This window comes from Panthera leo, chromosome C1 (assembly GCF_018350215.1).
Source record: "Panthera leo isolate Ple1 chromosome C1, P.leo_Ple1_pat1.1, whole genome shotgun sequence".
Classification (NCBI taxonomy): domain Eukaryota; kingdom Metazoa; phylum Chordata; class Mammalia; order Carnivora; family Felidae; genus Panthera; species Panthera leo.
In genome coordinates this window covers 16,027,319-16,047,509 of record NC_056686.1, presented here as the reverse complement: position 1 = coordinate 16,047,509, position 20,191 = coordinate 16,027,319, and the positions used below count along the sequence as shown (strand labels likewise).

At 52.4% G+C, this 20,191-nt stretch overlaps 1 protein-coding gene and 1 pseudogene across 1 annotated transcript; both read left to right on the top strand.

The window, feature by feature from the left end:
• The first annotated feature begins 14,048 nt into the window (after window positions 1–14,048).
• Window positions 14,049–14,305, top strand: LOC122228535 (annotated as a pseudogene).
• A 916-nt stretch (window positions 14,306–15,221) lies between these two features.
• Window positions 15,222–18,005, top strand: LOC122227326. The gene is made up of 2 exons (XM_042951728.1): window positions 15,222–15,308; window positions 17,024–18,005. The coding sequence occupies exon 2, from the start codon at window positions 17,096–17,098 to the stop codon at window positions 17,933–17,935; it is 840 nt and encodes a 279-aa protein (XP_042807662.1). The 5' UTR covers window positions 15,222–15,308; window positions 17,024–17,095; the 3' UTR covers window positions 17,936–18,005.
• The last annotated feature ends 2,186 nt before the right edge of the window (window positions 18,006–20,191 follow it).

Below are 20,191 nucleotides of genomic sequence, written 5' to 3'. Positions count from 1 at the left end.
GTGCCCCCACACATAATGATCTTAAGTCCAACTCTCTGGTGCCTCATTGCCCTGCAGTTCCTCAGTTGCCAGCCCCATCCCTCTAAGATGGGACAGCCTGAGGGAGGCCCAGGATCATGTAAGTGCCCCATGGCAATGGCACCAAGAAGCCACTGAGGGGACCCAGGACAGGAATGGCATGTAGGTGTCTCTTGCCCCAAGGAAGCCATTGCCTCGGCTGCTACCCGAGAAGATTGCTGGGCCATTGCACTGGTGAGGGCTGGGGAGCAAGGACAGCCTTCTTCCCACAGCCCATGCTACGCCTTCCTGGGGCTGAGCGAGGGTGGGGTGGGGAAGTGGTGGGGGGTGGTGAAGGGGAGACTGGAGGTGTCTCCTTCCCCTGCTCTTACCCCGTTGCCCTTCTGGCACATACACCTTCAACAGGTATTTGTGGAACACCTACTCTTTTCCAGGCACTGTCCTGGTCACCAGCAATCCTTCTGGAAGGATGACAGATCACGGCAGCAGGAATTGGGTGCCATTCTGCCGGATACTCTCCATCCGCTCTCCATCTGACCCCACCCTGCCCCGCCGGCTGGCCTGATGGATGGCATCGGCGGGCTCCTTTGTCCTCTGGGTTTGGTTCACTTAGGGGAAGCCACCAGCGGAGATGGGAGGACAGGAAGAGAAAGCAGTTTGGGGATCTATTTGCCAGCGCCCTTTCTGCAGGGCCTCAGCTATGCAATGGCTGCATTCCTCCACCAGAGGCCCTGGCTCCCGGCGGGAGGCCTCGTTTCCCACAGCAACTACCTCTGGGCTCCTTTAACTACCTCCTCTCTCTGTCCCTTGGGGCCCAGGGATAGTATCAGCTTCCCATTCTTGCTAACCTTGGGATGCTTCACCATCCCTTGGGAGTTTCTTCAACACTGTCTGCACTTTGATTAAATATTCCTCTATTACCTCTTGGGGTTGACCTCTGTTCCCTTCCCGGACCTTAGTGTGGCTGAATGTGACAGAGACCCCTAAGAGCAGTGCGTAAAATAAGATAGAGACGTACTCTCTTCTAACCGCAGAGTCCAACTGCTTTGCTCCGTGAAGCCATCTGTTCTTTCTATCCCGAGGTTTCCAGAGGGGGCCCTCCTCTGCGAGGCATTTGTTATGGGTTCAGCTGTGTCCCCCGCAATTCCGATGTTGAGTCCTAACTCCTAGTACCTCAGAATGTGACCTTATTTGGACATAAGGTCTTTGCAGATGCAGTTAGCTCAAATGAGGTCATTTGGGTGGGCCCTACTCCAACATGACTTGTCCTTATAAAAGGGAAATTTGGACACAGAGACAAACACACAGAGGGGAGACGGCCAGCCACAAGCCAGAGAGAGAGGGGCCTGAAGCAGCAACTTCCATCATGGCCCCCGGAAGGAACCAACCCTGCTTACACTTTGATTTCAGACTTCTAGCCTCTAGAACTGTGAGCGTACATTTCTATGGTTCAAGCAACCCAGTTTGTGGCCTCAGGAGACTCACACAGTATGCAACGGCTCCTGTACCAAACTCACATTCCAGACAGAGAAAGGAAAGGGCAAGAATGTGCTCTCTCTTTAAGCACTTAACCTAGAATTTGCACACATCTCTTCTGACCAAGGTCACACATCAGCACGTGGCCTCCCCTGGCTGCCTAGGAGCCTAGACAATGCCCTGTGTGCAAGGAAAAGGTCTGTTATCGTGGGAGAAAGGGAGAATGGGCACCGGGGCAGCTACCAGTCTCTGGCACCAAATGCTATAGACATTTTCAGATGCAAGCAGCGAGAAGCCCTATCCAAACCATTGGGAAATGTATTGTCTCACAGGGTGCGACTTCAAGTCCAGACGCAGGGGGAGCATGGGAAGATACACCAAAGTCCGGGGTCACTCCTCCGCCATGCCAGTGGCTCTGCCCTACACAGGCTGCTGGCCTCCTCCTCAGGCTGGAAGGCAGATGGCTGTCAGCATCTGTCAAGGTCAAGCCAGAAAACAGAAATCTCAATTTAATTCAGGGAATTGGTTACCCAGGTGAGAGAAGTGCCGAGAAGCCAACAGGGAAGGTAGAAGAACCCAGAGATTAGCCAAGCTACTCCCAGGATGGACGGATAGAGGGAGGGGATGCTGTTAGCTGGAGCCCAGGAGCCGGGGTAGCCCAGCAACCCAGGCCTGTCCAATGGGAGCCATGTTGGAGATGTAGGGAGAGAAATACCCTGATTTCTCTTCCTCCAGTCCTCCTGTCTCCCACCAGTGTCTTCCATTGACTAAACCCAGCTGGAAGCCAGCTGTCCTGTGTGCCTGGGAAATCTAGCCTGCAGGACTCTGTCTGTCCATCCCCCTGCTCAACCTTGACACTGAGAAATAAACCCAAGGCTGGAGCTTCTGTGAGAGGGGAGGAGAGGGATGGAACTCGAGGCCTCTGCTGGGCGGGCACCTCAGAGCCCCAGTAGGCCTCTGAAGAGCCTTCAACAAGAGAACAACATGATCCAAGGTGTGTTTTCAAATTCTAGATCTTTCTGATTCTTGAGTGGAAAATATTCTCAAGAAGAACAAGAATACCTTCGGAGAGGCCAGCTGGTACTCTACAGAAGTTGTCCTGATAACCAGATGGGTTCTGTGGATAAGTAGATGGCCGAGGACACAGGAGGTGGCTCAAGAAAGACAAAGCTTGGGACTCACAGGAGAACCACGCAGAACATGCACAAATATGCCAGGTGACCCAATTCAGTGTCCCAGATACACAGCCACTACACGGGGACTTGCACAGAGCAGGCACTCACTCAATGCATATGGAGTGCAGACGTGTCCACAGCGTGCACGCATACACACACACACACACGCACACACAGCAGTGCCCCACCCACTATGGCTTGTCCTCACCTGTTTGCTGACCTGCCCTTCACATGGAATATACCCTGGAGAGTGCATATTCTTAGAAGGCTTTCAGCCACACGTAACAGATGATGCCATCCAGAGACTTAAAGGGACGCCTGGGTGGCTGAGTCAGTTAAGCGTCCAACTCTTGATTTTGGCTCAGGTCATGATTCCAGGGTCGCGGGACTGAGCCCCGTGTTGGCGTCTGCACTGAGTGTGGAGCCTGCTTAAGATTTTCTTTCTCTCTTGGGACACCTGGTTAGCTCAGCCAGTTGAGTGTCCAATTCTCGGTCTAGGTTTGAGACCTGTGACGGGCTCTGCACTGGCAGCACGGAGCCTGCTTAGGATCCTCTCTCTTCCTCTCTCTCTGCCCCTCCCCCACTTGCACTGTCTCTGTCTCTCTCAAAATAGATAAACTTAAAAAAAAAGAAAGATTCTTTCTCTCTTTCCCTCTGCACCTCTCTCCTGCTCCTGCTCTCTCTCTCTCTCTCTCTCTCTCTCTCTCCTAAATAAATAAATAAATAAATAAATAAATAGGACTTGAATGTAAGGGTTTTCTCACCTAACAGAAGGGGGTGGTGGGACAGTCACCACCAGTCGATTAACGCAGGGGCACAGTGATGACACAGGGGACCCAGGCTCTCGCAATCTCTGTGCTCTACCAGCCTCAGTGCATTGGCCCCTCCTCTGGGGCTGCCTCCTTCCTTGCCCCAGGAGCAGACGTGGAGACAAGGATTTGGGTGCGGGTAGTTGATGTCGGAGGTGATCCTGAGAAGCGTGTGTAGGGAGCAGGGAAGTAAGATGGGGAAGGGAAGGAGGCCAAGACAAGGCGCGATAGTGGACAACTGAGGCCCGGTCCCACAGGGAACTCGGGGAGCCAGTGCCTTAGAGGCGTCCCATCTCCATACGAGGAGGCTGCGTCTTCCTACTCATCTCCCCAGAGAGCACCTGGTGTGCCCAGGGTTGGAGTACTCGCTCGCACATCTCCAGCACGCATGTGCTCAGAATTTGAGCCTGTACACGCACCCTCCCCCCAACACACGTATGTGACTCATATGCACACTAGGGAGCACACCCCCCCCCCCCCATTAAAACAAACATCTCCGCCTTAGTCTGCTTGGAATGCTGGAACAAAATACCGTAGACTGGGTGGCTTCAACAGCAAATATTTATTTCGCACGGTTCTGGGGGCTGGGAAGTCCAAGGTCAAGGTGCCAGCAGATCCAGTGTCCTGGTTTGCAGGTGGCCATCTTCTCATACCCTCACGTGGCAGAGAGCGGAGAGCAAGGGAGCGAACTGCCATGTGTCTTCTTGTAGGAGCACCGATCCCATTCACAAGGGCTCCACCCTCACGACCCCCTGGCCTCTCAAAGGCTCCGCCTTCTAATATTATCACACACGCTTAGGATTTCAACATATGACCTTGGGGGAGACTAAGCATTCGGTTCATAACAGTCTTTCACTGCTTCTTACTCTGGTCTCTGGTTGGGCCAGGCAAAGCCTAGAGCATCAAACATTTATGGGGCGCCTGGGTGGCTCAGTTGGTCGCGGGTCTGACTTCTGCTTAGGTCATGATCTCACCGTTTGTGGGTCTGAGCCTGGCGTCGGGCTCTGTGCTGACAGCTACTGTAGATTCTGTGTCTCCCTCTCTCTGTCCCTCCCCTGCTCACACTCTGTTTCTCTCTCTCAAAAATAAATAAGTGATAATAAAAGAACCATTTCTGACAAAAAGCCCACCCTTAGGAGCCTCACTTAAGGAGTGAATTCGGGGAGCCATGTCAGCCCCGCCCTCCGTCAGGCTGGGATTCCCTCTAGCCCCGGATGTAATCTCTCAAACTACCAGCAGGGGGCACCCAAGAGCCACGATCGCGTCTCAAGTTTTTTTCTTTTTTGTTTTTGTTTTTCTAGTAGGTTCCCTGGTTTGTGTAAGGGTATGTTTGCCTCTGGGTGTGGTGGAGAGAGAAGATAGGTCTCAGGAGTTCCTCACGAGAGTTTAGCTGAGTGTGATGGACGCACTCCTCACCAACGCTAGGGACTGCATCACCCGGGCTCCAGCGCTGCGGCTGACCTCACGATAGGCCAACAGATGAGTAAATGGATAGACGGATGATTGGGAGAATAGACAGAAAGAGGCTGACTCAAGAGAACAAGGTCAAAGAGGAGAATCAGGAAGAGGGATGGAAAGCAGACGGATAAGGGCAGAAATGGGGGAAAGGGAGAGATGCAGGGAAGGCGGGCAGGGGCGTCAAGGGGGGCGGTGCTAACATGAGGCCTCGGTGCTTTGGCCGGAAATATCTCTTCTCCCGGAGGCCCACCCCCCCGCCCCCGCTGCTGCCCACCAGACTGCTCCCCCTCTTTCCAGGGTGACTGGGGTTGGCATCTTGTGCAGGATCCCTCAGTGTGGATCCGTCCCTCTCGTCCTTATGCTCCCACAGTTCTGGGAGATGCTACTTGGGACCTCTCTGGTCTGGTTAAAATAGGGGCGGTGGAGTCAGACCCAGGTTTGGTTTGAACTCAAAGCTCAACCATAGCTGTGTGACCTTGGCCAAGAAACCCACCCTCTCACTCCTCAATTTCCTCAGCCAGGGTAATACCAGTGACTCCTTCACAGGGTTTTCATGAGCATTTGAGCTATAAAACACTTAGCACTGGGCTTGGCATATAAGAACCATTGAATAGAAAGAAGGTGGAAACTATTGCTCTTGGTTCCGGAGAGTCCCATCCTCAAATGATCTGCCTTGTTGTTAAGTAGTTTTCCTCCACCTGGGTTCGGAAACTACTGTCATCAAAATGAATAGTGAGCTGCGCTGGTTAATGCATGTGAGCTCCCTAAAATGCTCATCTCTGCTTAATTCATTTGTTAACAAGATTATCTGTTGCAGGGCTGCTCGAAATAAAATATAACTGGAAACAACCTAAATGTACATTGACAGGAGAGTGGATGAATTGTGGTCTATTTGTAGAGTGGAATACTGAAGAGCGAAAATGATTGAGCTAGACCTACGTGTATCCATATGGATAGATCTCAAAAGCATTTCATTGAATTAAAAAAACAAATTATAGAATAATGCATTCAGTATACCATAATATATATAGCATTTGAAAACATGCAAATTGATGATATGCCATATGGCAACATGTAGGAACAGAATAAACAGGGAAAGCAACGATCGTCAGAAGTCAGGATGGTGGCACCCTCCCAGAAGGGAGGGAGTGGGGTTGGCAAGGTCTTCGTGTGGCTTTAACTGTATTTATACGCTCATCTTTGAGTCCCTTGAATATGGTACGAGTCCTTCTCTGTTTTGTTCTTCACAACAACCCTGAGCATGAAATATGAGGAAGAGGCTCAGGGCAGCAGAGGTGGGAATTGAACCTCTGAAGGGGTCTCCTGACCCCGGCTGCCCTCCCTATCCAGCAGGCTGCTCCGGTTTTTACTGAACCACTCCTAGTGATCTCAGGGACAAAGAAAAGTGCCAAGGAGCTGGGGCAGAGCAGCTGAGCTCTGCTGGGCTGGACAAGGAAGGCAGGTACTGGCCCACTGGGTTCGGGGCTTGGCTCGTGCCTGGTAGGGGCTTGGGCCCAGGCCAACCCAGGGGAGGTTTCTCACCTTCCGGTCTTTCCTGGTACTCTCCTGGTTGGGTCAGAGGTCAGTGCTCAAGCCAGCAAGTTCTCTGGAGTAGGAGGTGGAGGCCTCCTTGTCTCTGAACTTGGCTCTCCTGCTCCTGTAGCCCCCCCACCCACTTCCCACCCCAGCACAAGCAACCCGGGGGCACAGGCAGGTGGAACACCACGGAGTGAGCTCTGGTCCTGAGGACACCTGAGGATGCCCAGCCAATCAGGTCCTCAACTGCAGACTCCAAAGCCTTCAGGGGAAGACATGTTCCAACTGTTCCAAGACATGGACTGGCATGCTTGCTTGCTTGCTTTCTTTCTTTCTTTCTTTCTTTCTTTCTTTCTTTCTCTTCCTTCCTTCCTTTCTCATTCTTTCTTTCTTTCTCTTTATTTCTTTTTCTTTCTTCCTTCCTCTTTCTTTCTTTCTTTCTTGTCTTTCTTTCTTTTCTTCCTTCTGCAAACCTACTAAGTACTAGGGCCTGTACTGGTCACTGGGAGCCAAGGATGAGAGACAGCCCCTAACCTCCAGGGGCTCAGAGTCTGCTTGGGAGATCAGATGTGTAAATAGATGAGTGCCTAATAGACATTCAATACATGTTTGGATCAAAGTAAATGAAAACTGTCCAATAAAACATTAGCACTGGAAGAGCTGCTAGAGACTGGCCCATGTGGCCCAGAGAAGGGCAGTGACTTGCTCAAGTCACAGAGTGGTCCAATGGCATAACCGAAACTAGGGCCCAGGACCCCAGGCTCCGTCTAAGCTCTTTCTACTGCATCCCACCCATGCTTTTTGCTTGTTTGTTTTTTTAAGTCGACTGTGAAATATTTCAAGTATACAAAAAAGTTTAAAGAACAGTAGCATGTCGGGTTGCCTGGGTGGCTCAGTTGGGAGAGCACATGACTCTTGATCTTGGGGTTGTGAGTTTGAGCCCCATCTTGGGTGTGGAGATTACTTAAAAATAAAATCTTAAAGGAGTTCCTGGGTGGCTTAGTCGGTTGAGCCTCTGAGTCTTGATCTCAGCTCAGGTCATGATCTCAGGGTCCTGAGTTCAAGTCCTACATTGGGCTCTGCACTGGGTGGAGCCCACTTAAGCCTACTTAAAAAAAAGGAAGAAAGAAGAAAAAAAACCTTAAAAACGAAGAATAGTACTGTGCCCCTTAGGAACCTACCATCAAGCTTTGCCACATTCCCAGTGACTACCAGTGCCTCTCTTTCCAGCTTGAATCAGATGCTCTCCCTACTTCCTAGGACATGTTCCTTTTGTGGACTCCATGTAAGAGCTTATTTAAACAGAGACTGTGAAGTATTTTCTGACACCAACTGATTCTCTGACACCCACTGAGTGCCCAACAATTCAACTCATTTCTGGCACTATCGATCTGGTGTTAATTACCATCAGATCGCACAAGTTAAGGGGCTACGTTCCATATGCTTGCCTGCACTTTAGACAAAAATCCCACCATCCTTTTCTCTCTGGTTTGGTAATTTGCTAGAATGTCTTGCAGAACTTAGAAAAACACTACTCATGTTTACTAGTGTATTATATAAAGGATTCAAATGAACAGCTACATGAAGAAATTGGATTCAAATGAACAGCTACATGAAGAAATTCACAGGGTGCATGACTAAAGACTCGCAGATGCCATTCATGAGAACGACAGGTCTGGAATGGTCTTTTTTTTTTTTTTTAATGTTTTATTTATTTTTGAGAGATAGAGAGAGACAGAACGTGAGTGGGGGAGGGGCAGAGAGAGGGAGACACAGAATCCGAAGCAGGCTCCAGGCTCTGAGCTGTCAGCACAGAGCCCGACGTGGGGCTCGAACTCGCAGACCGTGAGATCATGACCTGAGCCGAGGTCGGAAGCTTAACCGACTGAGCCACCCAGGTACCCCTGGAATGGTCTTTAGAGACCGTTTAGTGCCCTCTTCTCCTTCTCCAGTTGGGCAAACTGAGGCCCAGGTCATGCAGCAAGCTAATAACACAGCTGGGCCTTGGGGTGCCTGGGTGGCTCAGTTGTTTAAGTGACTCTTGATTTCGGCTCAGGTAATGACCTTGAAGTTCGTGGGTTCGAGCCCCCATCGGGCTCTGTGCTGACAGTGCAGAGCCTGCTTGGGATTCTGTCTCCCTCTCTCTCTGCCCCTCCCCGCTTTCCCTCTCTCTTTCTCTCTCTCTCAAAATAAATAAACATTACACACACACACACACACACAGCTTGGGCCTAGAATTCAATTTCCTCATCCACCAAATAATGAACAGCTGGTATTTATTGAGAATTTACAGCATGCCAAGGGATCAGCCTTGTGGGGCAGGTATTCTTATTATCCCCAGTTTACAGATGAGGAATTTGAGGCTCAGCTAAGGGAAGCAACCCGCCCGAGGTCTTACAGCTGGTAGAGCCAGGACGAGGCAGAATCTCACTGTGAAATTCCTCTCCGGGAGGACAAGGCTTTCACCTCGCTCTGTAAGTGAAAGGACCCGCTCATCTAAAGCTGCTTCCACATCTCCGTGGGGGAAAGTGGGAGCAAGACCCATTCGCATGGAAGGTGACCTCCCCCAACCCCAGCTGAGAATCCAGGGCGCGGTTTTGCGGTGTGCGGCCCCAAACCGGAAGTGCCGACCTTGTCTTCGGCAGCCTGAGCGGGGAGGCCTGAGGGGGTAGTTGCCCCAGGATGAGGGGGAGGGGAAGGAGGTGAGATGAAGCCTCACAGCGAGAGGCCCGAACCTGAGGAGAGAGGAGGCCAAGAGACCATCACATTTATACCAAGGTGGGGGGGGGGGGGCGCTGGCTTTCGTCCTGTGCTGTGCTGTCATCCTTCTGTCACCCTGTGCCTTTAGGAAAGTCTGTCACACACACTAGCTGCATGTCTCCGGTGGTTTACGGCACAGATGAGGGAATAGCGGTCACAGTGGCGGGACGTGGGGCACACCCGCAAAAAGGTGACAGTCGCAGAAGGTGGGGCAGCAAGAGGGCTCTGAGAATTGGTCCAGAAGCACGGACGCAGAGTGAGTGGTGACAAGAGGCCACAACAGGCCCCTGGGACTCCTCAGAAAAAGTGGTTCCAAACTTCCCAGAGCACGTGAAACGGCGCTTTGAGCTATCTGATTTGATTATTAAAGGACAAGTCACCCCAGGAGGATGGAGGGGTTTGTGTAGACCCGTTCCAGGTGGAAAATGCTCAGCACAGTGTCTCCCCTCAGTAAATGCTTCATAAATGACCAAGTGACGGTGGCAGTAGGTACAGCAGTTAAGCAGAGAGATCGGAGCCAGATTGCTTGGGCTCCTAACCTTGTCCAGGTTCCTTTAGGTGAGTCACTTCACCTCCGTCCTTCAGTTTCGCCTCTGAAAAGTGGGGGTGCTGGCAACACCTACCTCATAAGGTTGCAACGAGGGATAAGCAAGCGAATGCGTATAATGCACTTAGCACGGTGTAGTAGCCAGATTCTCCAGAGAGACAGAACCAGTAAGAAATACAGATACGTCTTAGTCTGTGTTCAGATTGCAATAACAAAAATACCACGGGCTGGGTGCCTTCAATAACAACTATTTATTTCTCACAGTTCTGGAAGGCTGGGAGTCTAAGATCAAGGCACTGGCAGACTTAGTGTCTGGTAAGGGCTTTCTTTCTGGGTCACAGAGCGCTTTCTTGCCGTGTCCTCACATGACGGAAGGGACAAGGATGTTCTCTGGGGTCCCGCTTTTGTAGGGATACTAATTCCGTGAGGGTTCCACTCCAATGACCTACTCACCTCCCGCAGACCCCACCTTCAAATACCACCCCATTGGGGGGTAGGTTTCAACATATGAATTTCGGGGGGATACAACCTTTTAGTCTCTCTCCATATATATATATATGGGGGGGCATATAAAGAAATTTATTATTAGGTATTAGCTCATGCAGTTATGGAGGCTGAGACCCAAGAAAGCAGGTAGTGAGGTTCAAAAAGGGCTGAGAACAAGACAGCCAATCTGGGTCTCAGGGTCTAAGAACCAGGAGGATTGATGTTGGATTGATGGCCCAACTCAGGCAGTCAGAGAACAAATTCAACCTTTTTGTTCTATTCTGGCTTTCCACAAATTGGATGATGCTGACCCACACTGGGGTTTGCTTTACTCAGCCCAACTCGAATGTTAATCTCTTCCAGAAACGCCTTCATAGACGTACCCAGAAATAAGCAGACGTGTAGGCACACCGGGACCCAGTCAAGTTCACACATAAAGTTGCACAGAGCAGCCGGGACACAGGAGGCATTGGGCACCTATTGGCCACTATTATTATGGTTTTTTGGAAAAGGAAACAGAAGTTCAAAAAGGCTAAGTCACGTGGCCGTAGTCGCAGGGTTGCAGTGGAATACTGGTGAGCTGGGTCTCAGAAAAGAAAACCAAACAAACGAAAACATCTGATTTGCTGCTTTGCCAATTCCTGTGGTGTAAATATCCCCACCATGGCTGATTTCAAGCCACCAGTGGTTTAACAACCTGGTCACCAAATTCCAGAGTATTTAACAATTGGCTCGCTGCTGCCGGTCCCCCGTGCCTGTAACATAGGGAGGATTTCGTAAACATTAGTTATCGCTACGAGCCAGTCAGTCTGCAATGATCACTGGGTACCCTCCTTGCCCCTTTTACAGAACAGGAGATTGAGGTTTGCAGAAGTTCAACCACTTACTTACCCAAGGTCACAGCAAGAACCAGGTACCTGCTGTCCTACTTCCTATGTCTTCCCTCAGCAAGGTTGTAGATAAACCATTGTCCCCCCCCCCCCCCCGCCATGGGGCGAGGGAATTTCCCAGGCCCCATGAAGATAGGAGCCCTGTGCCCTGCCACCATTGGCTGTTCTACCCCACAATCCCCGAGGTGGCTTGGCAGGCGGGAAGTTCTTGCTGGCTGGGGCTCTTGCCAAGCCACGCCTGCCCCAGTGCTCCTGAGCTCAAATCTGTCCCGGCTTGTACCTGCCTCGTGTGGGCTTGGGGAAGGCTGTTTTGGCAGCCTGCGAGCAGAGGGCCCTGATCCTTGAGGGTGTTGGGGCATGAGGGTGTGTGACTCAGGGTGCTTGGGTGGGTAGGAGGCTGCAGCCAGGGGAGGGCCAGAACGCAGCCCAGGAGGGATTTTCAGCCCTGCAGACAGGCTGGCCCCGTGACAGGTAAGGGCTCAGGTGAGTCACACCAGTAATAGTCGCCCGAGGCTGGGCACAGATGTCCTCCAGCCAGGGTGGGACAGCCGAGAAAGTTCCAAGTGGCTTGGCTCTAGCTGTCTCCTGAACTGATGGGGGGGGGGGGGCGGTCTCACAGTTGCGGCTGCCGAAGTCAGCTTGCTCCTTATCTTTGGTACTTCCGGAACCAGGTGCTGAAAGGACAAGGGAACACCCCTCCTACCATCTCTGGCCCCAGGGGAAGGGAGTAACATAGCACGGGGTTGGGGGGGGGTGGGCAGGAATAGGGGGTGGTTAACTAGCAGCATATGTGCTAATGAGGCAGGGTCCTAAGGTCTCCGGAGAAGGAGGCTATTCCCTCCATTCTGGGGGAGCCCAGAGGAACGGGATGCCCTCAAACTCCTCACGCCTGGGGTAGAGAAAGGGCCCCTGCTGGACCCGGTGGGGGCACAAGAGGGGACAGGTTACAGGTAGAACTGCTGGGGCGTGGGGGAGTTGGGGGGGGATGAGAAGGAGAGGGAGGGGCAAGGAATGATGGAAAGCCCAGCTGGTGTGGCAGCGGAGCTGAGGAGCCAACGGTTGGAGCTGGCCCCGGTTGGGCAAGGGAGGGGGCTGCTGTGGCTGGAGACTCTGCAGGGCACCCACCCAGGACATTCTGAGACTCTGGCATCCATCCTTGCAGTGCTAGGGAGGGAGAGGCAGCTGGGCTTGGCCGGGCGGTGGAGGATGGGGTTTGGTGGAAGACAGGGCTACAGCTGCCCACCCATCCATGTCTCCAGGCTAGACGCCTCCCAGTGCTGCTCGGTTCACGGGGTCACTTACTGAGTCCTCACTGGGTGAGAAGCGTGGCCCCCTCTGGATGGAGCCGGAACACTGGGTTCTAATTCTGACTGCTGGGTGAGCTTGGGTAAGTCTGTTGCTCTCTCTGAGTCTCAATTGCCCCATCTGGCAGACAAAATACCTACCTACCTCTTAGGGGCGCTGTGAGGATTCAATGAGAGGGTAGAAGGTCCTGGCGCGTGGTAGGTACTCCACCCATGTCAGTTTCTTGGGGATGGAGCTGGACAAGAGGTAGGGCAGGCAGCTTCTGCATACCTTTCTCCTCGCATGTCCTCATGCTTGGAGTCAGCTGGACCCTAACCAGCTGGACTGACTCAAGACGGGGCCCTGAGAGCCCGGGATCTGAGGACAGAACCTCCTCTCCCCCGACCCGGGGAAAGGGCTTATAGTCTCTCGACCCCACTTCTGGCTCCCTGCCCCTTCTGGTTCTGAAGGCCTCTATGGTCCCCAGAGTACCTAGAGATCCCCTGGAGTTGGGGAGGCCAGAGAGGGGCATTCTTGATCTTCTGGGACACAGCCTGGCTTTCTGGTAGGATGGACGAATAGCACATTCCTCCTAAAATAATTGTCCTCGAGCTATTTCCAGAGGCTCTTGGTGCCCAGGCCAGAAATGGCCAGTGATCTCGATGCCTGGGTACCTTCAGGACAAGCGGTGCAGAGTCCCAGCCCTCTCGCTGGCTGGCTGCCCGCCTGCCCGGCCCCCAGCCCAGAGCAGAACCAGGCCAGGCCGAGGCCCCACAAGGAAACTGCTGATACTGCTGCTTCCCTGGTCCACTGAGTTCCCCCACACCCCTCTTCCTCCTTTTTTGGAGGGCCCTCTGATCCCTCCTCTGGGCTCCCTGTTTCAGCATCTATAACTACCCCACCCCAGGGCAAAAAGGCCTTTCACCCTCAGTGGCTGCCGGCTAAGGAGGGCCCACAGACGCTTCCGTGTTATAGCGCTTTATAATCCTGGGTCTGATCCTTCAGAAACATCAGACTAAAAACCTTCTCCGGAACAACGTGGCGGAGCTCTTCAAAAACGACCATCTCATAGGGGTGCCTGGGTGGCTCGGTTGGTTAACGTCCATCTCTTGACTTTGGCTGGCGTCATGATCTCACGTTTCGTGGGATCAAGCCCTGCCTCGGGCTCTGCACTGACAGTTTGGAGTCTGCTTGGGATTCTCTCTCTCTCCCTCTCTCTCTGCTCCTCCCCTGATTGCAGGCTCTCTTTCTCTCAGAATAAATTAATTCACTTTAAAAAAAATGTCCATCTCACAAAAGACAAAGGCTGAAGAATTGTTCCCAGCTGAAGGAAACCGAAGACTCCTGAGAACGAAAAGCCATGCTTGCTCCTGGGTTGGTTCCAGCGCCCGAAGAGTTGCCAAGAGGAACATCGGAGGGGCAGTCGGTGAAATGTACATTACATGATCAGACTCCACCGTTGCCGAATGTCCTGTACTTGGGTCATCGTAGTGTGGATGCGTAAGAAAATGTCCGAGATATCTGTTCATCCTTGGGTAGGGACTACTTAGTGCCAGGCCTTGTAGATTTGATCTTTCCTTCTCCTGGACCGGAGGCCTCTGCCACAGCCATGTTACAACAGATCCTCGGTCAGGCCAAGAAGCATCCAAGCTCCATCCCCCTCTTCGTACTTATTGGAGCAGGAGGTACGACAGCAGCCCCTGACATGGTCCAATCCAGATGTCAGTTAGGGTAGGAAGAATAACCCAGAACTGACTGGGTCCCAATGATCAACACGAGCTCTACTCACCGATTGTAGATTGCAGCAAAATGAAGGAAGAAAGTTCCAGACTTGTAAATGAAATGTCTCGCTCTCAAGCCGCTTAGAATGAAGGTCTCCCAGAAGCCCTCCGTACAAAATTTTCCACTTATCCAGGAAATATTTCTCCTCTGAACTCACATCAGTGTTTTGTGTTAGGGTTTACACTGATTAATAAATATCTGAAATTTGAATTACAAAAAAAGAAAAGAAAATGTCCCCGTTCACCTGGCACGTGGGCGATACACGCCCACGTGTTCAAGGGGAAAAGATAGTGCTGTCTGCGACTTCCTCTCCAAATAATAATAATCAGAGTGTGTGTGTGTGTGTGTGTGTGGTGATAAACGTGGCAAAAGTGTTAATAAATTGTGGATTTGGATGAAGACTACTTGGGAGTTCGTTGTCTTGTGAGTTTTCAGTAAGTTTGAAAATTTTTCAAAATCTAAAGTAAAACTGTATTTTCAATGTTTGAGAGAAAGCAATGATGGATGGAGCCTTTCCTTAGCAAATATGTACTGGATGCCCCCTAAGGACCAGGGCTGGGTCGGGGGCACACAGGTTCTGAGATTTGCTGGCTGAAGAATCTCAGGTTCTGGCCAGCTCTCATCAGGTACTCGACACTGGATCGCTGACTGCCGCGGGGAAGGAAAGACAGTTAGGCTCAAGAATGGGTCACTGGAAGGGAACAACACTCTGGGGAGACTCAATAAATGTTTGCTGAGCCAGTGAAGAAAGAGAAGTGATTGATGTTGATCACGGCCGATGGGAGTTATATCAGGGGCAGCTGAGAACTCCCTGACTCTCAGCATAATTAAACACTAGAAAAACAACAAGGAACACTGGAAAACATCCACCCCAGTCTCATTTTAAAAATAGGGCCCATCTGTCCTGGAGGGCTTAAAGCGGCGCGGGCCCTAAGGCAGGGGCCTGGCCAGGATGGCCTCTGGAGGCCCCTCCCAGCTGTAAGATTCCGTGATTCTATGACACGGCCAGCAGTCTGGAGTGGCGACATGAGGGTATCCCCAGTGGAGAGCAACAGGAGGGCTAAGTCATCTACCTCCTAAAGACAGAGTGAGCGTGGCAGAGGGCCCTTATGGCAGATAGGGCTTTGCCAGCCAGGAAGGGAAGGGTGGGGCTCTGTGGGGGTCAGTCCTCAGTTGCCTCCTGTATTTCTGGAGGAGGAGACAGGGTGGGGTTGGACCCGGAAGGGAAGAGGCAAGGGTCTGTGCATTCCACGCGATTCAGACCCAAAGGACAAGGGCAGCTGAGGGCCATGGGCTGGAAGAGGGGCAGGCAGCTGTTTTCTGGGTGGGACAGGCTCAAATATTGCTCTGTTCTCACTAGACGGAAGTGGAAAATTAGCATCAAACTGGCAGTACTGGGGGAGAGAAATCAGAACCTACCTTCTAGCTGGGGAAGGAGAGTATTGGGGAACCGATGGACAATGGAGATGAGGAAGGGAGGACTACACTGCCCTTGGCCGGGACAGGAGGTGGGGTTAAATGGACTGGGCATTTCCTCGGCCTGGTCAGGTCTAGGTCTCGGCGAAGTGCCCACATTTGGACCACAAGGAGTAGGAATCCCAATTCCCCTCCTCCTGTGGAGTGGATGAGGAGACCTTCTACTACCCGAGAGGGCCAAGACTGAATATCCTGGAAGGCTGTGACCTTATAAGTCCAGCCCTATCAGTAGTCTTGTCATATGACCTTCCCCCCTCTCATTTGGGATTCCTAAAGTCAGGATCAACTTAGGTACGGGGTTAGCAAGCACCCCTGTCTCTCTGGTTCTCCCCAGTTGTGCCCCCATCCAGCAGGCAGAGCAGATGTGGTGAGAACTCTTTCTTAGGAGACTGCGAGGGAGGGCCAAAGTCACCCCAACAACATAGCATTGTCTTTCAGGGGTCATCAGACACGACCAAGACAGTACATCGGCCCCCACCACTTCCAACCCCTGTAATCTGAGACGAGTCACGTCATCTGTCTGGGACTGAGTTTCTCCATCCATCAACCAGGAGTAGAATAGTGACCACCTCCTTGATTTGTAGCAAGAATTACATGTGAGACATAAGCAAGGGGCCAGGCACGGAGAGAGTACCTATAGCATTGCATCACTCCTAAGATGCATTTTTTTTACTAACAGGTGCATTGCAGAGTGGATGATTACACTCTGGAAAGGAGGTATCTCTCCGTGCTTGGGATTTCCCCATTAGAGATTCAGTCCTTGGCTTTTGTGGTCTTCTGGAGTCCTTGCTCCAAAGGCAAATGGGAATTTCAAAATATGGGCCGGAGCCAAAGGATCAAGGAGACTGCCCCACTTTTCCTAAGGGTCCTCTGGCCTTGAGTTGTTCTCAGGGTCCTGCCTTCCGCCTCGTCTCTCTCTCTTTTTTTTTTTTTTAACTTTATTTTTGAGACAGAGAGAGACAGTGCATGAACGGGGGAGGGGCAGAGAGAGAGGGAGACACAGAACCGGAAGCAGGCTCTAGACTCTGAGCCGTCAGCCCAGAGCCCGACGCGGGGCTCGAACTCACGGTCCGTAAGATCGTGACCTGAGCTGAAGTCGGACGCTTAACCGACTGAGCCACCCAGGCGCCCCTTCTGCCTCGTCTCTTGCTTTCTGAAGAATAAGGTGTCTGTTTTCCAGTTTGAAAATCCCCAGGGCCTAGGAGGAGGTTGAGGAGTAGGAGAAGGGTGCTGTTGGCTCTCCGGAGCCAGAGGGAACCCACGGGGAGAAAGCGTGCAGGGAGGGGGCAGGCAGCAGAGAGGAGCTGACCCAACTGTCTTCACCAGGCCTGGTAGCCAGCCTCCAGGTGAGCTCACGGCAGGTCGGCGCCACGAGGCTGTATCTGCCCAGCCGGGACGATGTCCGGACGTCCGGTGAGCCGTTCCAACATCCACAGCCGCTTGAACCATCCCAACAACGTGTCCTTTTCGGCCCAGGCTCCAGGCTGGCCCCACGGCCCCGGGGTGAGCGGGGCTGATGGTGTCAAATGCCCCCGCACCCCGAGCGGCTCTGAGACCAGCAGCTGCAGCCCCTCCTCGGAGCAGCCCGACAGCCCCAGCTTCTTCAGACTCCCAGTGAGGAAAATCTGCATGGGCCGCCCCTACAACTCCAAGTTCGTAGAGACAAGCCACCTGGCGAACCACCCCAAGGTGGCCAGAAAACCCGCTTACCACGGCGGCCCCCGCTACCTGCTCTGTACAGAACGTCCCTCAGGCCCCTGTAGCCCCACCTTCCTGGACCAACTCATCAAAGGCATCAACTACCTTGACAGATCCACCAGTGCCTTCTGCTCCAAATCGTCACTGAGCCTGCCCAGGCTTGCAGCCAACTGCCTGGAGCGTGCAGCCACCTCCATCCACCTGGACCACCCAGACCACGCCTTCCCCCGTAGTTACTCCAACCCCGTCACCGGCGTGGCTGCCTCCGACGACTACACCAACACCTGCATGGTGCCGTCCACCGGGGGCGTCAACGCTTTGCAGTGTATGGATGGGCCTGCCAGCGCCAGATGCCCACCCCGGCTTCAGAGACGGAGCCTTACACCCGTGCTGCCGCAGAGGCCGGGGACGAAGCTGCCTGAGCTCCCCTTGTTCGGCAATGGGATCTTTTCCTTGGGTCACCTGCCCAAGTTCTGGGAGGCAATCCGCTCGGGCTGGAGAGCCCCCGAGCCCACCTCCAAACCCTGTAGCTGGTGGTAACATCGACCTCGAAATGGGTACGGGCGCATCGGGCTGCAGCGGTAGAAAATAAATGGTCTGTGGCAAAATGCTTCTTCCGAGGCTCTGTTGGAGGGGAGGGGGCGGAACAGCGATTGGGATTGGGGGTTATAAACTCAAGGACCTCCAGGGCCGGGAAGGTACAAGTTAATGGGTGAACTGGCCGAGGGGAGAGGAAATACCCGGTCTAAACCGAGCTCTCAGACGGGTTGTTGCTTTTTCCAAAAAAAAAAAAAAAAAAAAAGCCAGGAATCTCATGTTTATATGCTAACAACAAATTCAGAAATGTCCTAGTGCTCGGTGGGCCCAAGAAAAATACTTGCAGGTGGAATGTGAAGCCCACAGGCCACAGTTTAGAATCTCTGGTTTATATCCTGAATGGATCCCTGGGGGGTTTCCCCATGGGAAGAGAAATAGACTAGCTATTCATTCCCGATCCCTATTCATGCTCTTCTGGTTTCAGGATTGTTGTGGATGTTGATTTTACCACTGCCCAATGTGAACAGAAATACTAATGATGACGATGACTGGATGGTGGTGGTGGTGGTGACAGCAATAGCAAGACTTCACGGAGCACTTATCGTGGAGCAGGCACTATTCCAAGTGCCTCGTCTATATTCTCTTCAGGATGGGTTTTTAATGACCGGGGCTTAGGGTGGATGTAGAGGAAAACTTTCTGATGGCTAGTGGGAGAGGCAATCAGAGATCGTTGCCACTGGAGGGAATGCCCTTCCTAGGAAATCTCTGAAGAGTGGTTCTGTCCAGGCCAGATGAGGGCTGGAGGGTCAGAATGAGGAGGCCCCAAGTTTCTTGCTGGAAATGTCCGAGAAAATGTTCCCTGAGCCACCAAGGGCTCCCTCCAAACCTTCAGAGACTCAACTGATTTGAGTGCTGAGAAGTGAGACCCCACAAGGCATCCAGGGACTGAGGGATCGTAGAGACTGGGATTCCAGCCTCGTTCTGCCACTAGCCTGCCCTGGGACTTTGGGTACACATCACTTTGTCTCCCCAGACCTGTTTCCCCTTCTGTAAATGATTAGGGTAGCTTCGATGGCCCCTAAAGGCCCCTGATTCTGATATTTCCAAATCTGTCTTCCTAGTCCCAAGCCAGGCCTGGGCTGAGAATTGAGAGTGCCCCCCTCCCCCCACCTGCCCCTCAACTCAGGCCTCCAGAGTTCTGAGCCAACTTCCCATTTTTGGCCTTGGGACCATTTCTGTGTGACTCTGAACTTCAGGCCCAGGCCCTTCTTGCTGGAGCTTTCCTGTCTCCTTGGAAATACAAGCGCCAGTGGCAGGTCAGCGTGTGGAATGGGGCTGACCTTAAAATAATGCAGAACCTGCAGTTCTACAAGATTCCATGACTCTTGGAGGGAGTGGCCTGCTCTGGCCTACCTAGCTGCATGGCCAAACAGAGAATGGCCAAGCCTGAATATCCCTATCATGAGGGCACCATGATGGTGTCAGGATAGGAGGAAGGATAGGGGGAAGGATAGGAGGAGGGAAGGGCATACCAGACCCCAGTTTACTGAATTCACCCCTACTTCTATTTCATCTCTGAGAAACAAGGGATATCCTCCCTGGGTCTAAAGCTCAGCAGTCCAGCACACTCCTTTCCTTGTCTCTGGGATCCCTCCCCTCCTGAGGGAGAAGACTCAATTGTCCAGTGACCCATTCGCCAGGTGGACATTTGTAGGAATACAGCTTATTAGAATCCATTTTGGCACAACTCGAGATAGTTCAAGATGTCCTGATTCCCAAATCCTCTGTCTGGCCACTCAAAGCCATCCCCTTCCTGCCCTAGGTCCATATTTGCATAAGATTTGTCCCTGACTCTCCTGGAGATGCCTGACTCCAAATCGGTTTAATTTCCCCTAAGCAGAATGTAAGACCCTTGCCTACGACACTGCCCTTGAGGCCTCCAGTGTCTAGCCCAGTTCTGGCTCACAATAGGGGCTCAGTTATTTTTTATTTTTTATTTTTTTTAATGTTTATTTTTGACAGAGACAGAGACAGAATGCGAGTGGGTTAGGGGCAGAGAGAGAGGGAGACACAGAATCGGAAGCAGGCTCCAGGCTCTGAGCTGTCAGCACAGAGCCCAGCGCGGGGCTCGAACTCACAAGCTGCGAGATCATGACATGAGCTGAAGTCGGATGCTCAACTGACTGAGCCACCCAGGCACCCCAATAGGGGCTCAGTTATTAATATCGATTACAGATCAGTGTGCCCAATAGGCGCTCA

What these genes read in the sequence shown, in the direction of transcription:
- LOC122227326 (XM_042951728.1), top strand. Translation starts at nt 17,096, where the DNA reads ATGTCCGGACGTCCGGTGAGCCGTTCCAACATCCACAGCCGCTTGAAC.